At 37.1% G+C, this 27,933-nt stretch overlaps 5 protein-coding genes across 5 annotated transcripts; 3 read left to right on the top strand and 2 right to left on the bottom strand.

Moving 5' to 3' along the window:
- Positions 1-483: 483 nt before the first annotated feature.
- LOC137584856 (uncharacterized) lies at positions 484-3,703 on the top strand. Its single transcript, XM_068300438.1, has 3 exons — positions 484-1,162; positions 1,225-1,507; positions 1,575-3,703. Exons 1-3 carry the CDS (start codon positions 513-515, stop codon positions 2,760-2,762), a joined length of 2,121 nt encoding a protein of 706 aa, XP_068156539.1. The 5' UTR covers positions 484-512; the 3' UTR covers positions 2,763-3,703.
- A 1,226-nt stretch (positions 3,704-4,929) lies between these two features.
- LOC137584432 (homeobox protein Hox-B1) lies at positions 4,930-5,790 on the top strand. Its single transcript, XM_068299824.1, has 2 exons — positions 4,930-5,296; positions 5,330-5,790. The coding sequence occupies exons 1-2, from the start codon at positions 5,117-5,119 to the stop codon at positions 5,693-5,695; spliced, it is 546 nt and encodes a 181-aa protein (XP_068155925.1). The 5' UTR covers positions 4,930-5,116; the 3' UTR covers positions 5,696-5,790.
- Positions 5,791-8,190: 2,400 nt separating this feature from the next.
- Positions 8,191-11,238, bottom strand: Ir93a (Ionotropic receptor 93a). Its single transcript, XM_068298898.1, has 9 exons — positions 11,130-11,238; positions 10,922-11,074; positions 10,724-10,860; positions 10,566-10,674; positions 9,958-10,505; positions 9,793-9,895; positions 9,591-9,739; positions 9,360-9,533; positions 8,191-9,306 (listed from the first exon to the last, which is right to left on the bottom strand). Exons 1-9 carry the CDS (start codon positions 11,236-11,238, stop codon positions 8,191-8,193), a joined length of 2,598 nt encoding a protein of 865 aa, XP_068154999.1.
- A 1,603-nt stretch (positions 11,239-12,841) lies between these two features.
- KaiR1D (Kainate-type ionotropic glutamate receptor subunit 1D) lies at positions 12,842-18,888 on the bottom strand. The gene is made up of 13 exons (XM_068299823.1): positions 18,609-18,888; positions 18,119-18,274; positions 15,900-15,994; positions 15,630-15,719; positions 15,402-15,559; positions 14,660-15,335; positions 14,431-14,600; positions 14,108-14,368; positions 13,919-14,050; positions 13,664-13,862; positions 13,493-13,604; positions 13,313-13,432; positions 12,842-13,248 (listed from the first exon to the last, which is right to left on the bottom strand). Exons 1-13 carry the CDS (start codon positions 18,718-18,720, stop codon positions 12,953-12,955), a joined length of 2,577 nt encoding a protein of 858 aa, XP_068155924.1. The 5' UTR covers positions 18,721-18,888; the 3' UTR covers positions 12,842-12,952.
- Positions 18,889-26,976: 8,088 nt separating this feature from the next.
- On the top strand, positions 26,977-27,720 carry LOC137583778 (nuclear migration protein nudC-like). Its single transcript, XM_068298897.1, has one exon. It carries the CDS (start codon positions 26,977-26,979, stop codon positions 27,718-27,720), a length of 744 nt encoding a protein of 247 aa, XP_068154998.1.
- The last annotated feature ends 213 nt before the right edge of the window (positions 27,721-27,933 follow it).

The raw sequence follows: 27,933 nt of genomic DNA, 5'->3' as shown, positions 1-27,933 counted from the left end.
GCCGTCGGATTAGGGCAGCGCGGTTCGTGCAGAAATTCTGCCCATAGCATTTGCTATGTTACTAATCCGTCACTGTATATATTTGTATGATATATATGTATATATTCATACTAAATATCTCCAAGTAATAATAAACGAGACTACATAAATGGATGGTGCACTTAGATTTTAAGTTCTGATTTATGGAGACGTTATTATTACATTAAATATTAAAGTATTTTTGACTAATTGTAAGTGTAAAATGTACTTTTAGATTCGAGAAAATCTGTTGTTCTACTCCTACTACTTTTTTTTCTTGTCTATTTCCGATAAATTTTTTGCAATTTGGTTGTCAACTTCAATCCCTTTGCTACGTCCATTGGTTCTGTTGCGATAAGTGTTTGCTGCTCCGCCAGCGACCATTCGGTTTGCGGGGAAACTGTTGATAAATATTGCATGGATTAGTTGAATTTTGTATAGCGAATGGTGCGGGTGGTGGCTGCTTAGACATCTCTAGAGAGAGAGAGAGAAAGATGGGTATTAAATATGAATTAATTCCCACAAATGAAGAGTTATCCCATCAAAAGAATACGACATCTAAAAATGCGTCAGTTAAAGTCTTTTTAATCTGTGTATTGCTACTGACTGTGGTTTTATATTACTCTTCGGCCAATAGTGAAGAAGAACTTATTTTAGTGACCCCTAAAAATGCTAAACTCACTACGATATCGGGTGTTAATGTGATTAGTGAACCAGACGATTTAATCGTAGAATCCGAGGAGCTGATACCAACCACTGGACCATCAGAATTCCGAATATCAAGCACAACACAACAACAAAATCTAGAAACGGAAGTCTATTCTACCCATTCAAGTGTAATTTCTTTGTTAAATGAAAGTACGATAAGCATAACACCCGACAGTTTGCTGGTGAGAGACCCTAACTATTTTGTGGATAGCCCACAATGTAAAATGTCCGCTCCAAATCCCTTTACTGCTGATGTTCTTAAGATTTGGGAAAAGAAATCGTACTCCAAATGTGACAAAAGTTCCGATTCTATAACGGTGATCTATGATAAAGCTAAGAAAATTTATCAACTACACAAGAATGATCCGAAATCGATTTGCTGCTACCGGCAAATCCTTCGAGCTGGTGCTAGAACTATGGCCGATCAATCTTACAAGTGAGTTATTCCTAAAGTTTAAGCCGTCGGGTTTTTCAATTTGGTTTTCTTTATTTTGGCAGATTAAAAAAATGTATTGAGTTTCAGCAGGATTTTGTGGTGCCACGACATGTAGAGGAAATGATTACCGAGTGTCGAAAGAAAAAGAAAGCTAATATATGGCAAAAGGATGCCTTCAGTTTTGTCCATCCCAATGTTAAGAGTTTGCCAGCAACAGAGAGAAGGCCAAGTGTTTTGCTTTGGGGTATCGATTCTATATCACGAATGAACTTTCAACGCACAATGCCGCACATGTTTGAATATCTTAGAGGTCAACACTGGTTCGAACTTCAGGGATATAATAAGGTTAATAAGGAAATGGGACATTAATACTTGCACACACTTAAATACGATTAATCATTCATTCATGTAGATGGCTGACAATACGTTTCCCAATTTAATGGCCGTTTTGACTGGAATGAATAATACACGTTCCTATGATCAATGCCGCCCTCGGGAAGTTGGAGGCTTGGATGCCTGTCCCATGTTGTGGAAGGACTTTAAAAATAAAGGCTATGCTACAGCATACAGTGAGGATTGGGCCACTTATTCGACATTCGACTTTCGCAAGAGAGGATTTCGCAACGTTCCGACGGACTTCTATCTGAGACCTTTGATCTTAGCCCTGGAAAAGGAATTAAAGACAGTCTATGCTGCGGGAATACCCTACTGCTTGGGACGGCGACACTCGGCCGAGTATGTATACAATTCAGCTATGCAGTTCACACAAGTCTACAAGGATCAGCCGACATTTGGCTTGTTCTGGACAAATTCGTTTAGCCATAATGATTTTTCCATGCCCTCGGCCATGGATGACAAAATGGTGGAATACATGCGACAATTGGATAGAAATGGAGTCTTCGAGAATTCAATAATTCTATTCTTCAGTGATCATGGTATGCGTTTTGGACCATTGCGAAATTTAGCAAGTGGTTTCCTTGAGGAACGTTTACCCACCATGTACATACGACTTCCAAAATGGTTTAGAGAGAAATACCAGCGATTCGTTACAAATTTGGTGCTAAATCAAAATCGTTTAACCTCGCCCTATGACATCTATGCCACTCTCAGGCATATTCTTGAGCTGGACACACCATCAGAGCAATTGCCCCGACCAGAGGGCTGTCCCACTTGCCACAGCGTCTTTGAGGAAGTATCATTTGCGAGAGATTGCCAAAAAGCTGGCTTGGAGGAGCATTGGTGTGCCTGTGAACATATGGCCGAAATAGCAGCAAATGATACAACAGTCAGATTGATCGCTGAAAAGCTTGTCGATAAGATAAACACATTTCTGGCATCTAAAAATGTGTCAAATCTCTGCGAGCACCTGAAATTGAACGAAGTACGTTCTGCCCATAGGTCAGCAGATATGAAAGCATATAGAGTGCAATTCACTGTTAGTCTCCAAAATGCTCGTCTCGAGGCATCGGGCTCGTGGAATGATTCCACTCAGGAAATCTCAACAAAGGCATACGATATCAGTCGGCTTGATTTCTATAAAGAATATTCGAAATGCATAAAGGATGAGACGGCCAAAAAGTATTGCATCTGCGTCCAGTAATTGGCCTCAACCCAAAAAACATCAACCCTGAAATAACCACAGGATCACCACCACAATGAGATACACCAAGATAAGTATCAAATGTACATACATATACAACATTTGTATCAGTGTCTCTTCCGTATCTCGTGCTGCCAATCTCACAATGATCTGTGAGTTGCTTCCGCAAAGCAATTTAGGAGACAAATTAGTTGACAATTGTTTAGCAATTGCCAGCAACTCCTTTTTTTCTCCTTTAAATAACATAATTGCTATACATACATACATAGGTAGGACCTCTGGATCCTTTGTGATGAGGCGGTGTGATAAAGAAATCTTTGCCCAAATGTTTGACAAGAGCTAAGCCAAAATAAAAATTGCTAATAACATGTCATATAACAACAACAACAACAACGACATTTGTTCCATGTTTAATAAAGTGGACTTTCCAAGAATCGATAATGAATGAACTGAATGTATAACAAATAAATTGACTTTTTTCTAACTGATAAGATTTGAATTCGATGACATCACGAAAGAGGCCGAGTGAGAGTATATATGATACATATCATAAGTACTTTTTACCTGAACTAAAAACATTTATAATCGCACAATGTGATTTTAGTTTTTGCCATAAATTGATTAGATTATAGCATGTTAAGTTTGGTTATGGTTAAAAACAACCAACAGCTAAAAGTAGATATATTAGACAGTAGAAATAGTCATAAATTAAAACGTTATAATCTATATAAGTATTCGAATTGCCCAGCAATTCTCATATCCTTTATTAATAACCACAAATCATTGATACTTAATTCTATATAATTGCCTATTATTTAGAAAGCACACCTTAGCAAATTAATTATATGATCGCTTTCATTATATGATATAACATACGTACAAGAAAAGAACATTTCATTTTATTTGACAAATAAATAAATTTAATTACTTAAACCCTTAAATCGACCCGTTGCAGATAAGATAATGTCAAACAATTACTAATGAACTTAATGCGCCAATTTCAACTCAGAGAATCAATTACAAAGAAATACAGATACCACATTCATCGGAAGTCGACAACAGACCCAGTTGGAATACAACTTGGTAATCAAAAAGAAAATCAGCAACTAATGAAGATTTCATCCAGAGGATAGTTTAATTAGTATCCATCTTGACGTCTCTTTTTCCATACTTGATTCAAAGAAAACTCAAAAATTACACTTCCATATATTCAAAATCTAAATTATACAAAGTTCAACAACAAAATGTAGGTCTATCGTCTTGTATGGCAAGACTATTTTCATTAGAAAAGGAATTAGAAAAAGTTTCGTACATAAAAAATACTGGGGTGGAGTGTTTCTATTTGCGATTCATTATAATCCTTTCCTTTGCACTGATTGCACTAAGTGCTAATTGTAATCATTTGGAGTTCACAGATATTTGAAAATGAATTAAAAAATGGTTTTGATATCAAAACAAGGTTTCTTTTCCGTCATTTACTCCGACAAGTTCTCAAAAACTCTTCATTTGAAAAATTTTTGCTTTTAACTTATTTTTCTGGCTCTGGAGCGTTTATTATAACTTCAGCGATTTTAGTGTTAAAATTTCCAATAAAGACTTAAATACTTTACATTACATATACATTTTTTTAAGCTACTAATTTGGCTTAGAGTTTTGTTGTCAATTGAAGTTAAAAAGCATTTGCTTAGAAGAAATGATTTAATGGTTTTGGAAAGTTTTACTAGCTACTTATGAGTCTGCAATTAATAATGTAATTGATACTTTGTTGAGCCACCCCTAAACAGGGGGAGTTGGGAAGGGATAGTAATTGAAGACAATGAGGAAATACAACAAAAAAGGAAGAACAAACTGGTTATGAAACTGCAATGAAAACAAATTTACGAATCAATCAAAACATACGCGCATTAAAATCTGAGGCTCAACTTGTTTTCCCATCAGAGCCATCATCATCCACATCGTTCGGAGGCAGATCAGATGAGTTCATTAGGCCAAGCACTCTCGGGGTGGTGAAGGTAGGCAAAAGTAACCACAAAACAAATGGCATAACAAAGCAAAACAAGGATTTTTGGCCAACCAAAGGGAACTTCAATTATTTGCCTGCCTGCCTGGCCTGCCCTAATCTTGTTCTGATAAGGGTTTTGCGACAGCCTGCCTGGGTAACGCCTATTAAACGCTTCGATGCGCCTACGAATCCTTACTGGCAGTCTCCTGTCAAGCGGTTGTAAGAGTGGGATGGATATAGTGTGGCCATTTCGTTTGTGGAAAATGGCGGAAGGACCTTAAATAGCCGATGAATCTTTACGGCAGCAAACAGTAGCAATTGAACCTCACAAGCAAAAGGATCTGCAGAAAAAATGTGTGATTTTAGCATTGAATATATACTGAATCGTGCCGGCGATAGATATATCGGTACAAATGCTTCCGTCGGTGTAGTCCAGCATCTTCAGCGGGTTAGCCGTTTCCCATATCATCATCATCCCTATGCCCGTCCAGCAAACTATGAGCGTGATAGATCACCACCAACTAGTGTTCCAGCTAATACTGATCCTTCGTCAGCTGTGCTCGAGGATGGTCAGCTTCCCATCATGTACGATTGGCTACAATATACACGCTACCATCCGCCCAAGTTGCCACGTGCCATGAAAACTGGAGGACCTGCCAAACGAACTCCTGGACGTCTGCCACGTATACCCTTTACACCCGCTCAGCTGCAGGCTCTGGAATCGGCCTACAAGGACTCCAACTATTTGAGTGCCGAAGATGCAAATAAGTTGGCCGAGTCCTTGGATCTAACCAATACGCGAGTAAAAATCTGGTTTCAAAATCGGCGCGCTCGCGAACGGCGAGAGAAACGGGAAAAGGATGAAAGCTGCGACTCCACATTCTCATCCAATGCATCCAGTCCGGAACCGGAAATGATTGTCATTGTTTAGATGAAAATTTGAAAAAGAAAAGACAATCACTTTTTCTTTTATGGCTGTTACTAAATACATAAACCATGTGTCTTAATGTACAAATAATTTAACTAGTTATAAGCGATTCTTAATATAAAAAAAATAATCAAATAAATTGTGCAAATAATTCATCGAAATTTTTTTGATTTTACTCTATGCAAATTCAAGACTTACCTTGAAAAGAGCAGTCGAATTAATATTTTCAATTACTTATGTTGAAAAATTCGAAATATATTGGAAAATTTTGAAAAGTAAATATAATTAAACCAATTATTCAATTTTTATTCTGTTCTATACACTTTGCCTATTGAAACAACCACAATCCAAAGATTAGAATACTTTAAATGATAAGAACTGATCCTGATAAGAAGAGAAATAGAATTTTAATTGTTAAAAGAGCTTAGTAACAAATCTTACAGTCTATTTAATGTGCAAGTATTTAATATAAAAGAATCAGAAAAAATTATTTAATAAATTCCATAATATAAAACTCAAATACATATGTGAACTTGGACAATTTTTCAATCAATTTATCACCGTTTCAGATTCATATTATAAACATTCAATAGTCCTACATTTTAAACTTGGTAACCCCATTAAGTGTTAGATCCGTTTATAAACTGAGTGAGTTAAAGCCATGGTAATTACAAATTCTTTCAAAGATTTAAAAGATTTATGTCAATTGAACTTTTACCATAAAAATAAGAAGATAATGAGCGATATTTTTGGCTTACTATAAAATATCATATAAATAAATAACATAAAATAAAACTGAAGCATACAGAGATACGAGTGGGTACAACAGAGAAACAAAATGAAAGCCGACAACCTATAAGAGATACATTTTTCAATCTTCATTTACCTTTAATTTCACCTGATGCAAATAATATACAAAACATTGAAGTAATACAATATTTCATTGCGGAAATAGTAAGGTTGACTTTGTTTCACAAGATACCCTTGAGTAAGATCAAAGGAACCCCAAATACCACATATGGGAAAATCTATGTATGAATGGAAAATTCGTAAATTCGCGTGCCGGAAAAAAAAACAGCAACAGAGAAAAATGAGATGGTAGGAGGGCAGAAGGGCTAAGCCGATTTTGCAATTTGTTGCTCGGTTCGTGGTCAAGAATAATTTGTTTTTCCGCCTTCTGCCTTTTTGTTGGCAAACATGCAAAAATATCAGATTACAAATGCAAAAAAAAAAAAAGAACTATTTGTGTATTTGCCGACATTCTGAGCAGGAGGGGAGGGTAGGCAATGTGAAAATTTTGAATTCCGAATACATAGTTTGCTTTTCTTTCTTGTGTACTGTTTTAATGTTAATGTGAAGATCCTTGAGTTTAGAGAGTTTACGCAAATCCTAATCCCCCCCCAAACTAATCTGCCTCAAGAATGGGCAGGAACTGGAACCATAAGTGGACAACCAGTTCAGGAAGATGGGATTACCAGGGGCCACTTATGGATATGTGAATGAAAGTGATATTAAAGTTTCCAACAGAGGGGCTGGAGTATCTTGTAGTTGTGGCATATGCTCATTGTCAGCTAAAATGTCTGCATTTCAAAAATTTCCATGGCGCTTTTCAGTATTCCTTAAGCCGCACCTCATTAGTTGCAGATAATTCGTGTAAATTTGTGAAATCGGCTTATGATTTGCATTCAATGAACGAATGTTTATGTTACTAATCTAGTCCTGTTTGTCAAAACAATGCGGCAATATTTATTCTAATGGCGTAGAATAACACAGTAAGTGTCCTTTCTTTTGGGCCCACGCATCTCGGCGCAGGCGCATGCGACTAATACCAAAAACTGGGTCAAGACAGTCGAGTGGTGAGAGGACTAGACACCGCCTGGATTATCGTAATTCCCATTTTTACGTAGATTGAGGTAATCGTGCACTGTAACGGGCTTAACGGGGCGTCAGCCAGGCTGGTTCTTTGTCCTTACACAAAGTGGGCATACAAAATGCAAATTCTTCATCTAGTTTCCAAGTTCTTTCAATGAATTAATTCCTCAATATAAACGTTTTTGTTCAGGTATGTCTTTTGCTGTAACCACACGTAAAAAAAAAAAACCAAATTCAGGTTTTTATCCTAGCTAAACACAGAAAATTCTAAGTAAAACAAGGAAGAAGGGTGTCGAGGTCAGGCTGCAACGACAAACTAAGGTCACAATTTGTACAGGGGTCGGTTTAGTACCGGTTTCCTTTGCTTGATAAAAGTTATAAGTTTCCCATCGACACTTGGCCCTGCTCACGTTTTTATTTAATTTACTAACCTATATTCAGAATAGATCAACAAATTTGAAAATTCAAAATACCAGTTATTTTGCGCTTAACAGTGCACTGTTAAGTTGAGCAAACAAGTTGGCAGCTCTGAGTTGTAAGGGTTGGCGGTAATTTTAAAACAGATTAAATAAAGGCAAAAGAAAATAAATAGAATTTATTCATAATGGATCATACGAATTTACATTTCAGTTGACAAAAACACTTTGTTTGCGCTTTTGATGGTGAAGATGATAGCGATAATACCAGAACTCCATGGATGCTACTAGAACGGCCGCTACGAAGCCAAAGATTAGGACTAGGAAACATCCTTGCATGTCATTCATGTTCACCTTGTGATTGGTTATCTGACGTAGAACACTTTTGCCGTTGCACTTGTCCGAATTGGGGAGATTCATCTGATGCCAACGCTCGATGAAACCCATGCGAAACATGCGATCGATGTGAAGATTGATAAGATGCAAGTAGGCGCTATTTAATGGGACAACTAGGCCAATCTGCTCATCGACAAAGTCCTCCTTGCCCAGGGCAAAATGACATTCCTTATCTTGCTCGAAATGTTGTTGGACAATCAATTGCAAATTAATACGCCAATCTATATTGATCCGTTGGCCACTTTTCACAGCATCAATTCTCTCGGACTCTGCATTGCTATAGATAATGGCTTTCTCCATGAACCGCTTAAAGTCTTTCCGTGTTGTGGTCTTAGTGTATTTCTCAAAAAACGTTCCATTTCGTAGGCCATACTGGGAGATATGCTTGTGGTGTCCCAACTGACTGAGATAGTCGATTCCGGGCTGATATTTGGGAAATGTGAGAAAAGCCACCAGATTGCCACAGTAGGTGGTGACCAGGACAATGACCACAATCCACCAGAAGCCCACTATGAGGCGTCCACTGTCTGCCTTGGGCAGATACATGCCTCCTTGCTGGAGCAGAGCTCCGAGTACATACCAGAAGCAGCTCTTGATCGTAGATAATCCTCTAATACGAAGTTCTTCCAGCGGTGCCAAACGATTGATGCCATACAGAAGGGGAGCGGTCACTATAATAATGCCCACCAGGCATCCCCAGGTCTCCTGGGTAAATGGAGCCGTAAACAAATAGATGCGAGACACCTCATCCGGTTGGCGGGTAATAAATGTGTATTTCTGGACACTGATGGGCTGTGTGAAATTAAAGAATCTCTTCTCGGGATCATAAATGGTGGCAGCCACAGCGGCCAGAAAATATTGATTGCCTTGGGCCAGTTCAGTCACCCGACTGGGAATGCGATATGTCATTGAGCCTAGAAGTTCTGTTTCCTAGAAATATAAAAATTATTGCAAATTGCTTCTGTTAGTTATTGCATACTTACACTTTCGTTCTTGGTCTGGCTAATTGCGTATTCATTCTCCCATGACTTGGCTTCATGCAGTTGATAGGTAAAATTTAAGGCACGACTCAGTTCCCGTACTATCTCCATAACTATGCCCTTGGCATCGACTATGTGACCCAGACTATTTTTGGTCAGGATTTGCCATGGTGGATTCTACGAGCATTTCGAACCAATATATAATGATAATATATTCCTGATTCAAAGACTCACATGTACGGTCAGAATATCCAAAGTAATGTTGCGGAAATGATGCTCAATGTGGGGAAAGGTTAGTTCCTGGACCACAAATCCCAACAAGGGGCTCCAGTAGCCAATGTTAATGAAATCAAAGTTTCTATTCTTGGCATCGCGTGTTGGAGCTTCGAATGGGAAACAGAAAATATCAGAGTGAACGAATTGAATCCGTACTTACCAGTGCGGAACTGCCGACTCTCTTGAGTCTTGCCCCAGGTAATAGCCGTATCAATACGCCATCTAGCACAACTAGCACATTTGCTGTTCAGTTTAAGATAATCCTGACAAGAATTCAAGAAGATCATTTGTCTATGAAATAATTTGAAAGAGGAAAAATGTCTACCTTCATATACTCCAGGAGCTCATCTTGTTTCTCTTGCTTAGTGAAACGTATGGATTCCCACTCCTCATCAGATATTTCACCATATATTGACTGCTCTTCCGATATCATCTTGGAAATGGATGTCACTAAAGCCATACTCACCTCGGTTATAGTGCAATTCAATGTGTCCTGGCAATCAGGATATGTCTCGTTCAAAGCAAATGCAATGTTAGCTCCCTCATCGAGATTAATGGTCACAGTGCTGGCATCAAAATCGCGACGCAGTTCCTCTAGCACAAAGAACATCCACTGATTGCTCACATGAAACATATTCAATGTTTCTGCTATTTCAATAATATCCTCATGGAATTTCGATATCACCAGGAATTGTTGATGCTTCTGCTCATGCTTTGGCATGGCGAATTGGCCCAATGCCTGCCTCAGAGCCGTTCGCTTCTGTTGGCCATGCAACGAATCATTGACTTTGTAGAGTATCAATGAAATGGGAGCTATGTGATTAGTAGTACTTTCATGAACTATGCTCTTCACCAGCACAGAGTTATCGTCCACTAAAAAAAAACAATTTTAATGAATCTAAAGACTTATAAACGGTTTACAAATATACCCACAAATGGTTTGATCTACAAAAACCACAGCAGTTTTCCATTTAAGTACTTGCTGCACTTTGGCATCAAGTATAATTTGTGGAAACTCATCTCCATGCTCCACCAGGGGAATCTAAGATCACAGCATTAACGTGAAACTCTATTTTATTCTAAATTTTTACCATAATTGCTCGATTTAATGGCAATCTGGGGCAATCCGAGTCTGTTATGGCAATCAATAAGACGGAAGTTTCCTGTGTGTTCTTATAAAAATTCCAAGTATTTTCACAATCAGTTACCGTTATTGCAGCCAGGAAATCTTTGTATGTATATAAGAGTCTCTTTAGTGAGTTTAACTTGAAGTTTTCCATGATAGTTACCTTTTTTTAAACGAACAGAATTCCAGGTAAAATAACGTACATTAATACCGCCATTTCTTAAATTTTCACGAACTATATCGCTTAGTATCTTCTCGAAATGTGCCATAATGTTTTGTCCATGCATGGTCATATAGTCATGATCAACCACAACAGCTTTAAGTTAAACAACTCTATTAATTCAAAGTATTTGAGTTCAATTTTCATTTACCCAGAGAAGCATTTGCGCTTAGAAATGAGGAAAAGTCATTGCCATCGACCGAAACTAATAAACTCAACTGCATGCCAAAAATAAGCAGAAGTCCTAATGTTAACCTCATAATAACTACGTCTTCTTCTATGGTTAACAGCCAAAATGAAACTGAAAAGCGAAAGTTTAATCAACCAACGAAGTTAACTTTATCCCTACCAAAAATCAATTAAAGTCGTTGTCCATAAAAAATTCATTTCGCACCATAAACGCATCGATGCGATGCATGTGCTGGTGGTCTATATGGCTAACCATTGATTGACAGTTTGTGGTTAGGCATTGAATGTGGCCAACCAGACCAACTTAGATCCCACCAAATGTCATGTTATGAACGAGCCGGAAAATTGCTTACAGGTGTTCTTATGCAGGTGTTCTATTGGCCCCTATATACTCTTGTATAAAACGAAGGCATATTTGTTTGGGTTAGTTAGCTTACATAAAAGAGAGTTCTATTAAGAAAAGCGAATGGAGTAGGAGAGAGATTCACATATACATAATATGAATTAAGATCCTAAACTGATTAAAAGAAGTTAACCCAAGAAGAGTGTATTAAATTATCAAAACCTTAGCCTGCTCGAGGTCGATGAATAAAAATAGAAGTTTTGATACCTTTTTGTATGTTTTTTAATCAATCAAAAAGGTAATTCCTAGATAGTACAAATCGTTAATACTTCTTTCGTAGATTTTTAACTGAATTTACTTACTTAATTCAACTAAATTGTTTCTAAGAGTATTCCAGTTTCGGCCAATGGTCCAACAAAGCCCAACAAAGTCAATTGTTTTTCTACTGTTGTATTTTTGTTAACTCTGTTTTTATTTATAATTATAAGTAGCTATGTATTTAATAAGAAATGGTTTTACTGCTTTCCGTTTTCTGTTCTGTTTCTGTTTTTTGTGAAAATTGCCTGTATATACGATAATTACATTTTACAATCTTATATTCTAGTGGAAATAGATAGAAAAGAAAAAATTAGATAGATGGTGTGAGAGGAAAGGGCACAACGGGCGCAATGTTTCCGGGATGTGAATACCTAGACTAAGAGTTTACAATTGTTTGTTTTTGACTTAGGTTAAGGTTTACTTGCTAATAATTTTCTGTTTATGGTAAGTTGAAAATGTTTTATGATTCAAATTGTGTGTTGTCAGTGGTATATACTCGATTGGTATCATCCTTTCGTGTTATTTACTTTTGAATTATCTATAATTATGTCTATTAGGTCAATTCCCAAAAATGCTTTCAAATATAAATGCATACGATTTGTTTTGGTTGTTTTATGCTCCTGCTTACAATCTGCTTACACTGGAATTAGAGTTAATATCTTTATACCAATTTTCCCATCTTTGAATATTCAAAACGATATTATCCAAGTGTAAGCTCACCTAAAATTTGTGTATAAGTTGTGTTTCATATATGATTTTTGCTGTTAGATTAAATTACGAATGGTATTGCAGTATAATCGGTTTTGTCTATATATATATATAAATTTATATATAGGTATATAATATATACGATTGTATATAAACATTGTGCAGAACTTTCATTGGTGGATTCCGAAAGGTATATTGTATTTCATTGTATATGGGTTCTAGTCTCTACAATATTTGCCCAAAATTGTTTGCCAGTATTTTTGATATATGTATTGTATATATACTCTATAGATTTCTTTTTATAATTTTTCGATACTATTTTTTTGCATATCTGATTCATTGTCTATTGTGGTGTCGCATTCCCATGAATGCCCTTTATTTAGTTAAACCCATTCGTCATGGGTTTACGACTTTTCTCATTCATTTAGTATGGCACTTAAACGCTCCTCCACAGCTACTTTGCGTGACTTCCACACAAACTCACAGACTGCAATTACACAGGCCACACCCATGCCGCCCATGAGGACAACAAAAACGCCTCCCACATTGGCCAGGCCCAATTCATTGGCAGCCGATGAAGATTTTGAGGTCTCAACTCGACATTTGCCGCCGCCTCGTTTCTCCTTCCACCATTTGGTTTTCAGTATATGCAATTTACCCTCCTCCTGCAGCTTTAATATGACACTATTGATGGCAGTGCGATAAGGTGAGTCTACAAAAAATAAAACACCATTAAGATTTACACTTACACTTCTAAAATGATCCATTTTACTTACTAGGCGGTGTGGCTATGCCATAACTTTTGGTATCCAACATTCCTCCTACTTGGGTTAACTCGCAATTCCGTTCGGTGACATATTCAATGGATGTGGATTCCATTAGGAATGCATAAGAACCTGCAAGTTAATTGAACTCTGAGCAAATCAAATTGATCAGGAGAAGCTATTGCTATTTACCTTTGCCTTTGGCCACACGGTCAACACCTTCACCATTGCTGGCTGTAAAAACTGAAGGACGTGCCGACTCCATGAATGACCACATGCGTTGATATGTCGATATTTTAGAGTCCTAGGAAAGAGATTATTATAATTGTCAAGCGTTTTTTAATAGTTTGTGTTGATATTTACCCTAAAAAAAGCCGCTGTGCTGCCTCCCTTCAGGGCACCATATTTAATTCTCGTCTGCTTGGCCAAATCCTCGGCACTTTCGATGGGCGAGTCCATGCGTTCGACAGTTAGAAAAGCAGCCAAGTTGGCAGTGTACGAAGAGATCATAATCAAGGTGAAAAACCACCAAATGCCAGCCACCATTCGTGTGGACAGAGCCCTAGAATATACCGAATTTTCTTTTAAAAAGACTCAATAAAAGCAGTTTTAACTTACTTGGGCAAAAAGTCACAGCCCTGTTGCATAAGTGAGCCAATGGCAAACCACATGCAATTGAGTAAAGTAAATTGACTCTCCACCTTCTCGCCATGGGCATCCGTATAGGCAGGCCATTCGTAAGGCGTGAATCTGTCCAAGACAAAGCCAAAGGATTATTAAATTCGATTACATTTTCGGGTAACTCACTTTGCTAATATGAAGAGCAACACAGAGACACCCAAATAGGCAGTGGCCATATAGATCCAGACATCCAAGGATAAAGGCGAAAGGAAAGAGAATAAATTGGGTGGCTGTTTGATGGGTTTGCGATACAATATCGATACGCCAAGATTCATGAATGGTGTGGTAAAATCCACGGCCTGTTCTCGCTCAAAGGTAATGGTTAAGTCAGCTATGGCCAGATCGGCTCGTTGCTCTAGCAGTTCACGTATCATGCCATTCCATTCACTGCCAATAAGAACAATCATTTGAAAAGCGATCTCAATGAAGAATGTAGTGTCTAAATTTACCCAGTCATTTTGTTGAGACTACCGTAGCTGCCATCGGGAACTAGTTGAATTTTGTAATTAAAACCCAATGACTTGGAGATTTCATGTATCAGATCCACTGCATAGCCCTCAAATTGATCATTGCCACTTAGAGAAACAGCCGATTCCTTACGCATGCAATAGGGATTACTCTGAAAGAAGCGTTGACATAGTCATTAGGCGTACTGAAAAGTGAGTTTTAGCCACTTACCAATATGGTGGTTACCACCAATGTTTTATTCTTCAAATTGGCCTCGATCTCCTGCTGCTTTTGACTGAAAGTCCGTGTGAAATTAATGCCATCCGGCAATGTGGAATTCCAAGTGCCGATTTTACGTATACCCGCTGGTGTCAATTCCACAATGTCCAACATGAAATCTGTGCGAAATCCTTGATGATCGAATTTAATAACATTTGTCAGACCCTTCATTTCCACGATTTTCATGTAGTTGATTAGACTGAAACCATGTTGCCAAGTACTCTGACCATCGCAACTGATGGGATGTATGTCAATTTGTTGTGAAGTATCGAGATCGTGCAATGCCTTGGCAAACAAATGCACTGCATCATACATAAGAGCTGTTTCCGAACGGACAGTGGTTAAATTCGCTGAACGCAGCATCCCCTTCTCATCGATGCTCCATTGGCGGACCACATCCGAGACGATCTTGTCATTGATCAGACGAAAACCTGTGATATTTGTGCCTCCATAACGAAACTCATCCAGATTAACAGTATGCAGATCCAATGATGTCACCAAGTAACTGTGGTAATCACTCATCATACCAATCTGTTGGGCCTGCTTGAGTACCTCGTGAATGCGTTCCGTCGAACAGTCCAAAACAATGTGCGCCTCGGCTGAGTTTTTGATTTGCTTGAGCAGCGGTCTATTCAAGGGGGAAGAACATTATAAGTAAATCTTTTTGGCTGAGTAAAAAACCTAAATACTAAACCGATAATCTCCACTATCGCTCAATTGGCGCACTGTTATGGGAAACGGTGTCATGCCATGTGCCTTGAGCAGCTCCTGTAGTCGCACAATCCCATCATTGTTCTCGTAGATTATGGTGAATGTCTTCCAGCCCCAATGCCGCACAATATCCACATAAGCCTAAGTTTAAATATAAAACGTGTAAACAAAAATCAAAAGTCAAGACACACACACTCATTGTCAGACGTACCTTGGATAGCGTATTTGGGTGAGGATAGAGATTTACTAGGCAACTTTCTCGTCTTAGCCGGTAGTCCCAGCGGTTTTCCAAATGTGGTATCTAAAAATGTATTTGTGCAAGATAAAAAGTTGTATTTTTAAAGGATTTTATTGCCATGTTGCCCCTATTTGTTTTTCCGAGCTGTCGCCTCTCGGTGGCTCTGGCTTGTGGGTTGTGGATGAGGACATTCCACTTATGTTCAATGTATGTATATATATACATATGTATGTGTGTACGTACCTCCATGTTGTCACAAATGCTCTGTACATGGCTGGCGGTATGCGAGGATTGTGGACCAAATATTGCAGCGACGCCAATGTTCAATAAACCACAAACTGTAAAACAAACAAATAAATGTAGTGAATGTATATTCATGGGCACATCGAGAGAATTGAGAATCCAAAATGAAATGACAACGACAACGCCAACGACAACATAAACATGTCTTTAAAGACGAGCAAACATATATTCTATTTTCCCTGAAGTGTTTACAGTTTACAGTGGTTTAAAAGCCAGATCATATCTGAAGTCAATATGGTAGTTATTTCTGGCTGACAAAAAACAAAAAAAAAACTTTTGTAATTGAGATTTTGGATTTCAGTAAGTCCCTCAAGCTATAACAAGTTGCAAATTGATATCATTGTAATGCGCTTTGTGTCCCATTCCCATTCCCATTTTCCATTTCCAACGAGCAAAAGATTATCTGAGGATGAGAATACGGTTTTCTCTCTCCCCGACCTAGACGGAATGTAAAAAAAAGGACCTAAAGTACAGTAATAGATGCTAGTAGCTAGGTAGGTACATAGTAATGTTCAGTTCAGCCTCGTTCGCATATATAAAATGCACTTCAGTATGACATAATTCCATTTTGCCTTTTCGGCTCATGCACATCCCCATTTTGCCTCATCAAATTTCACTAAGCACGTTTAAGTGCTGGTGCAGTTAGGCGAACATACAGGTGGATGTGGTTAATAATGCAATCCCCTCTCAGTGTGTAGGTGTGTGTGTGTGTGTGTGACATGCTCAACCCAACTCGTTACTGTCTGCTGAAAAGTGGTTTTACTTTGCCATTTTTTCTTTTTCTTTCCTTTCTTTTCACAAGGTAAGTGTAAGTACATATGTGTGGTTACTCTCGACATCTGCTTTGATGTCATTTGTGTCTCATTTATCACACAATGTGTTCGACATTTAGTGGCAAGATTTTACGATTATCTTTAACATTTTTAACGATTATCAAGAGTCAGGCAATCCAGCTACTGGACTGACCTCTCCTCTCCTTTAAAAATAGTCTTGGCCATTTCTTGGCAAAACTATTCCGTCTTCAGAGCATCAAAGGAAAATTCAAGTAATTAGTTTTATATTTCTTTGACTGTTGTAACTTCATTTCAAAGGCAATTAATGTTTGGTCCTTTGTGTTCCTGCATGTCAAAGGAATGGAAGTGACTTTCAACTTCCGCAACAAATATATCTATATATGTATAAACTTACTTTGTACAAATGTCTGTATGAAATATTTGAAAAGCAACTGGCCATAACTCATTGTCAACGAATGTCAGTTGCAGGCTCCTCTTGGGTTTTGCGGATTTATTGTACACGAGTCGCCCACCAACTCCTACCTCCCTCCTCCCTCCATTGTGTATGAGTGTGTGTGTGTGTGTGAGCGCTTTGAAAAAGTGCAACAAAATTGCAAATTGCTATCGAAGTGATATGCAAACCAAAGCAAAGTGCTCAATATCCCAAGACGACTATTAGCATAACATAAATCGCAAATCAAATGAAATGCAAATATGTATGTATGCGAAAAGATGAAAGAAAAATGAAAAGCTTTGTTGTGAAATTCAATTTTATGAAATCTAAAATCTGTGTACCTTAAGAACTCTCATGTCTTTTATAACTGGCAAAGATCGAATTTATAAGACCGATTATAAAGGCAAATGCTTGAAGGATTAAGTATCAGAAATCAGCCATTTATTCAAAATGCCACAAGAATCAAACAATTCTCGTTTGTTAGGAATTTTGCCACTTAAATCTGGTTCCAATTTATATCTACCACTCTCTTTCAAATACATAAAGGTAGTTATTCCCATTCCTGTGGATAATGTTTTATATAAACAATATAGTATAATTAAGTTATAGACTAGACTTTATCGGTTTCTTTTCGGTTTGTAAATCCAATTGATCCAGTTGAAATCCTTTGAACTTTTTAAATATTTTTAAATCTCTACTATTGCCGGTTTTGGCTTCAAGATAAAATCAACTGAGTTCTTAATTTGAAAATTTGTTAAAATATTATTACCCATTTAAGGGAATTTTACTTTTATACAGACATTTGTCTGCCTAGTTTTGTTTTTTAAACACAAAATAAGTACTCAAAAAGTTATGGAAGTCCATAATTCAAATAATTTTGTTGTTAAATTTAATATATTTTTTAAAGATCTATGTCGAAATGATACACTTACCACGTTTACCGGCATGAAAGCTATCAAAAGGTGAAATACGTTCAATTTGGGCCACCAACTTGGAGCGCGGTAATATTGACCGGTCGGCATTGATGCGGTCCACAGCTTGCCGGAAGGCCAACTCTTGATGGTCGTCGGAGGGATGGAATAGGCCACCTGCAACATTCAATATGAATGAATTGAAATAAAGATAACTTGTAAAAGTTTAACAATATTCAATCTACTACAAACTATAATTAAATGTTGTGGTTAAACTTTTGAGGGCGGAAAAAAAGAAAACAAACAATACAAATATATGGATACACACACACACACACACACACACGCACACAGGCAAAAGCATCCTCTCGCATACCAACACACTCATACATTTTGTGATTATGACGGAAAAAAATCGATATGCGGTTGAAGATGTTTTACGAATATCGAGATATATAATCATTATTCTTGGCAATTGATGCGAAAGTAACTGGCTCAGAGGACTACTCACCTATCTTTATAATATCGGGTAAGGCCTGAGATTCTCTGGGAATGTGGGCAATATGAAAAATGAACAACGGTAGAAACAAAAATCGCCATCGATGCCGTCCAATTGATATCATTTTGAGATTTGCCTTTTGTGGCCACTACACTTGACTTTTTCTCTATTAATTTGCTAGTTGAACTAGCTTAATATTTATTTTTGATTTTTATAACTAACTCAGGCGGCAAAATTCTGACGTTTGTTTATGGTTTTTCTGATATTTTGACTATTTCTCTTCTTTGTCCTCTCTATTGCCAACGAGGATGAAACATCCACTGAGCAGGCAACGTTTAATTCGCCCTCTTTTATCCTGTTGCAGGCTGCTGAGCCAAGGTTTTGGGCTGATGTGGGTGGGCAGCAGCATCCAAATGCCGGTTGACAGTTTGAACAGCTGCGCAAAGGATGCTGAGAGGGAGAGAGCATAAGAAATATTTGTCGAAGGACTCTAAGGGTTGCATTACAACTTGACTTTCAAGCTTTTAAGTGGTGCAAAAACTGGATAATGGCTATACACTGCTTAACCGACAAGCTTTTCAACAGCTGATTGAAAACAGTTGGATTTTAAAAAATTAAATACGGTCTTGTTTTTAGTTAATCATTTAATTAGTCTCTTTTAGGGCTTTTCATACGATTTCCAATAGTCTACTCTAATACAGACTTTATCCTATTAGTTATTTATAAGGTTCTTGAGTCTAAAATAACAAATCAAACTTGTATATACTATATTAGACAAGTTTAGTGAAATCAGTAAGAGTTGTCTAACTATTCCATTTAATGTCTTTAATACAAGATGACCCAAAACTTGGCTTTGCACTCCATATAGTTAATATTCATGTGATTTTCCATTACATTCCATATTGAATGACTTTACATTTTAAAGCTGCATAATTTATGTCGGTTTTTTTCTTCAAACGAGTCTTCACCAACATCTGCCTTCTGTGTGCCTTCAGTGGTCGGCAGGAACAAAAATAAAAGTAAGGACAAACAAAATGCCAATGCTTATAGTTGAGTTCTTTTCAACGAATTCCCGTTGAGAATTTTCGCTTAATGTGCCTGCCAAGAACACTTCGTTTCGTTCTTCTCTTCAACCTGGTCCTGGCTACCCACAAGCAAAAGAGAAAAAGGATTAAACGAAAAAGTACCAAATAAATAAAACAAAAAAGAGGTAATTTTACTGCAATGAAGATTCGATACTCTTAAACTGTTCAATTATCGTAAACCCTATTAATTATTCATAAAAAATATCTATTAGTATATGTATTTGTCGATTTTTCTTTTTGTCGCAGAAAAAACTGTTTAATTTGAGTCTTGAAACTATATTTAATTTCTTAGTAACATTTGAGCTTCTCTCAGAAAACAACAAACTTGAGAGCAAACGAAATGGAGGCCTTCATTAAAAAGGGTATACAAAGTATTCATTATTATGCCATTGACCAGCGTTAAAGTGCACAAGAAAACCAACAACAACAACTGAAAGAGAAAATGTAAATTGCAAGCGCGTAAAAGTGCGAATATTAACAATTTAACAAACAAAAGCAAGGGTCATTAATAACACAACTGCGATGCCGCATATATTATTCACGTATATATTCACATATATATGTATATGGAGGTATTTATATATTATGAGTCCTTTAATGCCGCATGTCCTTTCAGATAAAGCCGAGCATTGTATTCGACTGGCCTGCCAAATGAGTTGGAGTCAAAGCCATCCATGGTGAAAAACAAAAGGCATTTACTTTCAAGTGCATATTAAGACACTAAGCAAAACGACTGTACTCTTCTGTTGAAATTGAGTGAAATAAAAGTGGAACATCAAGGTGAATGACGTGAATTTAAGTGAAATTTTACAGCTGAAGAAATGATTTTTGAGATAAAAAATAACTTGGCATGGCAACGGAAATGAACATTTTGATATAAAATCTGAATATAGCTGAATGCCAACTGTCAGAAGATATTCTCGCAAAGGTTATAGCTACGCCTGGCCATAAGAATCAATTTGATGTGTATGAAACTTGTCAGTAAAAAGATATTTTTTCTAGGAATGCATAATATAAAATTACTTATATTTACATTTGAATATTATTATTGTTGGCAGAAAGGCAAAACATTTAATTTAGTTTCTTAGTTGAATTCAATTTCCTTTAACGTTTTTATTCAGAAACTTTTTGCTTTAGGGCTGTTTATTTTGATTAAACAATATTAATGGCTAGTAGAATTTTCTTACTGTGTATTAATGTCTATTAGTGTGTGTGCGTGTGTGAGTGTGTATGTCTTTGTGTGTGCTTTGTTTGTATAATCATGCATATCTTGGGGCTCCGGTTTTTGGGTTTGGGGGTTTTTTGGTTAGTGGCCATATTTACATTGGTCCGGATCTGGCTGGTTGTGCCTGTTTCCGCTTTTGTCTTCACATTCTCGACGTATGTATGTACGTGCATGTGTGAGTGTGTCGCATAAGCATACGCAGTCACATTCACATTCGCATTTACATTCACTATTCACCATCACCTTCAGCTCACACTTTGCGGCCATGAAGTAGAGCAATGGACTGGCTCATTAATTTCAACATAACGCGCTCAAACACACACAGAGAGACACAGACATGCACATATAAATGTACATAGACGCAGACGCGGCCAACAAATTTTCCGCACACGCACACCATAAATTTTCACATACCTCTCACACACACACTCTATGGCATCTCTGGTAAATTTGCTTCACTCTCTGGCTTTCATTGGTAATTATTTTAAATTAAACTAGAAAAGCGCTTTTCAAGCAGATGCTCCCAAAAGTATGCAGTACATTATTAGCACCTGTCTGTGAATGGTCCACCATGTGTGTGTGTGAAATATTATGGTGTTAGAGCTTTCTTCTGCATGAGAGTGCACTTTGATTCACACATACAAAAGACAAAATTGACTTGGCTACTTTTGTCCAGTCTCCCTTAAGGGCAATAAGTCCAAACACAGACACAGAGCAATTCAAAAGACTTTCAACCTTGGCTTGTTGCATTTGACACTTGGTAAAAACTGAAATTCAAGTTATATTTTCACTTTTTTGCCGAAATATGTCTAAAACTTTGCATAAGGCAAGTTGGGAAGCAGATGAAATTTAAAGAAAACCTTTCATTAAATTGGCTGGCCAACGATTATTCAGGTGAAAAGTGATAATTTCTTTCTTAATTTTAGTTTAGCTTTTTAAAAGGAACTAATTATGTTTGCCTTGTGTTTATATTACTTCACAAACTACAGCAGATTTGCTCTCGCAAACAGCAACCACATTTGAGGCAAACTTTTACTTTCATTTCAATCCTTTTGCAATGTTCCAATTTCAGTTTAGGTCTGTAATTAAGATTTCACAACTGTCTAACAACACCGCAATTTCTACACACTTACTTAAAAACATTTTGCTGAAGTTAACTTAATCAAACCACCTTAAAAAACTTAAGATATGACATATAAAGATTTAATTTTAATTGTATTTGGAAACAGAAGAAAGCTAAAACTAAAGAGCATACTCCTAGTCCACTGCGTGACGAAAGTCTTATATCCTTTTTGCTAGGGTAGATTTTGCTGTTTATCCTCTTGCCTTGCTCTCTGTTTTTCATTAAACTGGCCTGTTATTATTTACTTTTCAGTTTTTCTTTCATTTTTAATTAATTAACCGTTTGAGGAAAAACAAACTTTTGCAGCATTTTCAATTAAAACAGCGTCATTTCCACTTTGGTGCAAGCTTCTGACAAAGGTTAAAGTTGAGAATGCACCAGTTTTCCCGGCACATGCTCAAAATGAAAAGTTGAAATAATTATAACTGATTATGTTAAGCGTTAATTAACTACATGTTTAACGGTAGAGAGTTTCTGTAAATAAATCCAAGAACAATTCAATGATTGGATAATGAATAAGCCATCTCAAGCAAGATTTTTGAGACCGTTTTTTGGCATTTCATTAGTTTTAGGATATACAAATTGCTCATATAATTCATGTGTTAGTCATGTCAGTTAAGTTTCAACTAGCTAAATCAGTCAACATTAAATGGGAAATCAAATTTTGTAGTCAGTCCTTGCAAAAAGTTCTCTCTTGAGGAAAAGTTATGCTACATATACATATATATTTTATAAATTGCATTTTCTTTAACTAGTTCCTTTCCATATGCAAAGTACTCCTGCCTTCCTGTCAATTAAACGGTGCACAAAAAGTTCCTCAAGTTTCTTTTGCTAAGTGTTCGCTCCCCTCTCTTGTTGCACTCTTCTATTTTTTGGCATTGTCAAGGACTTTTCTATTAGTGAAATCGACAGGCAACGTCACATCAACGGCACTGACAGAAAACTTTAACAAATTTCTCGTTCGAATTCTACTAATTCCTTAAGCTCATAGTGGACCCATTTTTTATATACATTCCTTCAATCCACTTTGTTAGCACATGTGAGTGCTGGCTAATATAAAATTGAATTTAAATAAATGGAGTCGAGAAGGTCGTAAAAGCCGAAAAAAAGAGCATGAATCGATGGCACACGTTTTTCAATACTGATTTGATTTGTTTTTTTTTCCCATCTTACTACGTTCATGTGTGTCTGTATGAGTGTGTGTGTGTGTCTGACGCCCATCAAGACACACGCCCAGCACTTAGGCGCCATTTGATATGCAACAATCTTTGGCAGCAGAAGCAGCAAAAAAAAAATATTTGAAGAAAACGGAAACCGGCATAATCATCATTATCAGCATCAGCCAAAGGAGAAGTTAGACAAGAAGTGAAGTCACAGTGGTTTGAAATTTAGTTCTTATTGACCGAATTTGATCTTTATCTAGGTGATTAAAAAATCTACATTCCTTAGTTTTGAGAGTATTATAAAGATTTTATGCAATTGTGGCCAAAATAAATGCCAAACATGTGTATTAAAAGTTGTTCTTTCCCACTGTGCATAATTTTCTTTGTAATAAATCTTGTGGAAAAAAAATACTGTAGCACGAAATCGTTTTAATTTATTCATGCCACGCGCTTGCCATCGTCTGCCATCTAGCAGATTGAGTGGGTCGGTTGTTGAAAGTGTGATTGATTAAAAATGCAAAGGACTGCAGCATTGCGACGATCCTTGTGTGCCTCAAAGTATGCAACGCATCACATTATGTAAATGTTGTTGTAACCAATTCCGAGGTAGAAGCAATAGCAGCAGCAGCAGCTTACATTAATTAGCCGACAGGTTGTTAGCCAGCTAATTAAAGAAACGGCCTACAAATTGTCAGCTCATCTGTGCCCAAAGGCGGAGAAGGAAAACGGCCATGAGCCATGTGGGATAGATTTAGGCAATTAGCACTCAGCATGCTTTGCCACAATCCTTTTTCTCGACTCAACTCGACCTCGTGTGGGTTTGAAATGCTGCCAAGTGCTGGGCCCCCTCTCAGGCTCTTAAAACTACCAGTAGCAGCAGCAGCAGCAGCAGCGGCAGCAATTTAAAATGGCTAACAGTTATAACCGCGGCGGGTTGAAGGGGTCGTAGGAGATCCTGCCTGGTGCTTGTTGTCATCAACGTTGCTAGGGCTAGGTATGTAGGTATCTACATAGAACATGAACCAGATGCTCACTCTGCCTCTTTGCTTCGCCAGGTTGTGTGATTTCAAGTCGCAAGTGGCTCAACAAGAGTTGAGGGTCCATTAAAAATGGATTATCTGTGTGATTGTGGATTGCTGAGTACTTTGGTTGGATTGTAGAAGTACCATCAAATGATTTAATTCAAGTTAACGTATTACCATGCCAACTTTATAGAACTTTTCTCATCCATTTATGAATATATATGAATTGATTAAAGAATAGCTGATATATAGAAGCAAATCTAACGCCAAGAACAGAAGAAATACATTTGAAATTTCGAGTCTAACTTCCTTACTTTGTGTATCAGTCTGACCTTTCTAGCTCTTCCCTCTTAATATATGTATATAACTTTATTGTTGTTGCTCTACGTCATCACTTTCACCTGACCTTAAGAACTTTTTATTTTTCTTACTGTAAACAATTAATTTGCTCTTAAATATCTGTTTGCTCTCTTCATTACTGCCGATGAAATATAAATGGAGGATAATCATAACACTCATTATTGCCAAGTGAATAATTTATTTTAATACACAAGTCTTGCAGTGCATATATAGCCATAGCATTAGTCAAAAGACTAAGCCCAAATGCAATTTGATGTTTTCTATTAGTTTGTGAATAAATTGATCTAATTTAGAAATAACCCAAGTCAAATTTATTACATGGCATATCAATAATTAATGCGCTTTTATAGCTATTAAATAGGCAAGCTCTGGGCTAGATAAAACCGCAAATGTGAATAATAAATACATGTATGGCCAAACTACAGATGAAGGGCACCAAAATTAGAGCACATTTAGACAGATTAGCCTCCCTAATATATGATTTATATATGCGCAACTAAGACAGCTTTTGGAAGATCTATTTAAAACAACTCAATTAACTTGGCTTACATATGTGCAGACTTTAAAAACTCTTTTGACTGCTGTAAAATAAAATCGATAAAAGCTAAGTGCCACGACGACAGATGTAAAAAGTGGATTACTTAGGGCATTAGCAGCAGCATCAACTTAAACCACTCACTGCAGGAGGCAGCTGTGGAAACTCTACAAAGGCTTACCTTTCATGTGTCTCTCTATGTGCGTAAGTATGTCCTTTAGGGCGTTCTTTAGAATTCACAATTGATTGGGATGATGTTCTCTAGGGGTTTTAGAAGTTACTCTACTAATAGGACATGTTTACCAATGGTTAATTAGGCTTATAATCCCATCTTAGCCAAGCTTTGCCTACAAAATATCAATGGAAGTTCCATTATATGAAAATTGACAAATTGCAATGGGTTTAAATTTAAGAAAAGCTGACTACAGTCTACTGTCTGTTTAATTTAAATTCCATATGAGAAAAGGTACGCCCCATTTGTATATACACACATTTCTATGTATATGTATGGAATACCCTTTTGCTCCTTCTTATTCCTGCCTTGAAGCAGTTAACATTTTTAAATACCTTGCTTCTACTGTTTGGCTTTAGAAGGTGGCTTGGAGGAGAAGGAGGTATATGTTTACACACACACATACACACACACACACACATACAGGCTGCTTTAGCTTGGCACCATCTTGAAGCTACAAAAGTGTTGGTGTTCATAAGAGTAAAATGTACATATACACACCGATGTAGGTGGGGGTTGGGGGTGAATATGTAAATGCCATCTTCATCTTCATCATATGCATATTCATGTTGTCTCCTTCGCATTCTCTTTTCTCTGCCATATAATACAGATAGAGACAGATAGAGACACAAGACCAAAGAGAAAGAGAAAACATTTCAATTGCTTTGTCTGTAAATTAAATCTTTTGCTATTTGAGTTGACCAAATATTGACAGTTGCGAGATAGAAATTGAATCGTTTTTAATTGAATCATAAATCAGTATATCTTGGCCAATAAGTCTTTAATCACTTTTTGCAAATTTGTCTTTAGGTATTTAGTTTTTCCACATAACCAAGCAGTGTCAAATTCAATCAACACTGAACTTATTCAGGAGAATGTTTCTGAAAGTTCAGGCATTTATTTAAACAGAGAAGAATTTTTACGGAAAAAGTTTTGGCATGGCTTGTGTGTGAGTGTGTGTGTGTGTGTCTGTGTGTAGGCGTTACCGTGGAATAGAAGCAAAAGTTTGTAATTGTCTACACACTGTAAGGGACGCCCAAACAAAGGCGAGTGAAAAGTAATTACCATGCAAGTGTTAAAATGTACACCCCAGAAACTTGTATATTTTGCCATATATTGTGGGGTTTGGCCATTGACGGACTGACAGACCAAGTGCCTGACTCCTAAGGCAAAGTTTCATTCTATATTAGTCTGGCCATGGCAATGCAATTTGCTTATAATATAAACATAAATTTGTATAATAAACTGCATTTTTGAGTAGTTCTCTTGACATTTAGTTAGACAGCGACAATTCACACCTTTCACACAAAACACCAACTTAATTTTCAGGTGTCGACCATGTCTTCAATTAAGCATTCGTCCTCGCTGGGTATCTTAGTTGCGCCAAGCTTATGTAGTTAGTGGTTCATCAGGGATTTGGCAACACATGCAAATTGGATAGAAACAAGGACACACAGACGAAGACGGGCTGACAGGCGCCGTCCAAGTTTGTGACAACCGAAATGGCAGCAAATATTTGTGCGACAACACATCTCTTTAGTTGCTGTCTTTACAACTATGACACTAGACAACCAAGCAGTGCATTTGGATTTGAACATTCGACACTTGAAAAATATGTCAGTTTAGTTTACAACAATGTCTACCGAGAAAAAAAATTTCGATGAAATTCTTATGAATTTGGCCGTTAAGCATAGTAGAGGGTTGCCCGAATTCCTAGAAACTTTGGCTAGTTTTCTGCGACGTAAAACCGATTTCTATATCAAAGACGAGCAAAAAGGATGGGAGGGTCTTCTGCTTAATGTCTTTCGCAAGGAATACAAAATTCACAGCACCTCGCATAAGGACAAAGATGCTGACAATAATAATATGAAAAATTACGCCCATCGTGATGAACTTGCCAGAGCTATAGCAGATATAGATGATCTTGGTAAATTTCTACCAAATGCTGGCAATGGTTGTACTTTAGACAAGTACATGTGGACTCAAACTCTAAAGGAAGTAGAAATTGAAATCCCTTTTAAGGTCTCATTCGAGTTGCGTACTGAAAATCTAGAGGTGCACTTTGGCAAGAAGACATTAGAAGTTAGCCTTAGAGGGCAAGAGCCCGTCATCAATGGTGAACTTGCCGCTGAAGTTAAACTGGACGAGTGTGTATGGGTGCTGCAAGATACTAAAACTGTTTTAATTACATTGCAAAAGGTTGATCAAAACACTTGGTGGGATCGCTTGGTGATGACAGATCCAGAAATTGCCCTAAGTAAAATTGAACCAGAGCCATCAAAACTTCACGAATTAAATGCTAATGAGCGTAAAATGATGGAAAAGATGATATATGATGAACGTGAAAGGGATTTGGGCTTATCCACCAAAGAAGAATGATTTAATCAATTCAAAAAATAGAAATAAAGATATATTTATTATATCCTTATTGTTTTAAGCTTCAACGTTTCAACGTTTTTCTGTTGCCTAGTGTATTTAGTGTGTATTTGGGACCTTCTCCTGCTGTTTCTTGGCTGAAGCCATGTCACGCCTTTGGCTGAGCCTTAACTTACATGGGCAATAAGCTTGTCTTGCTTTGCTCTTGTATTTGTC

Source organism: Drosophila tropicalis, unplaced genomic scaffold (genome assembly GCF_018151085.1).
Source record: "Drosophila tropicalis isolate 14030-0801.00 unplaced genomic scaffold, ASM1815108v1 contig_878, whole genome shotgun sequence".
In the NCBI taxonomy this organism is placed as follows: domain Eukaryota; kingdom Metazoa; phylum Arthropoda; class Insecta; order Diptera; family Drosophilidae; genus Drosophila; species Drosophila tropicalis.
This window is presented reverse-complemented; position numbering and strand designations above follow the sequence as displayed.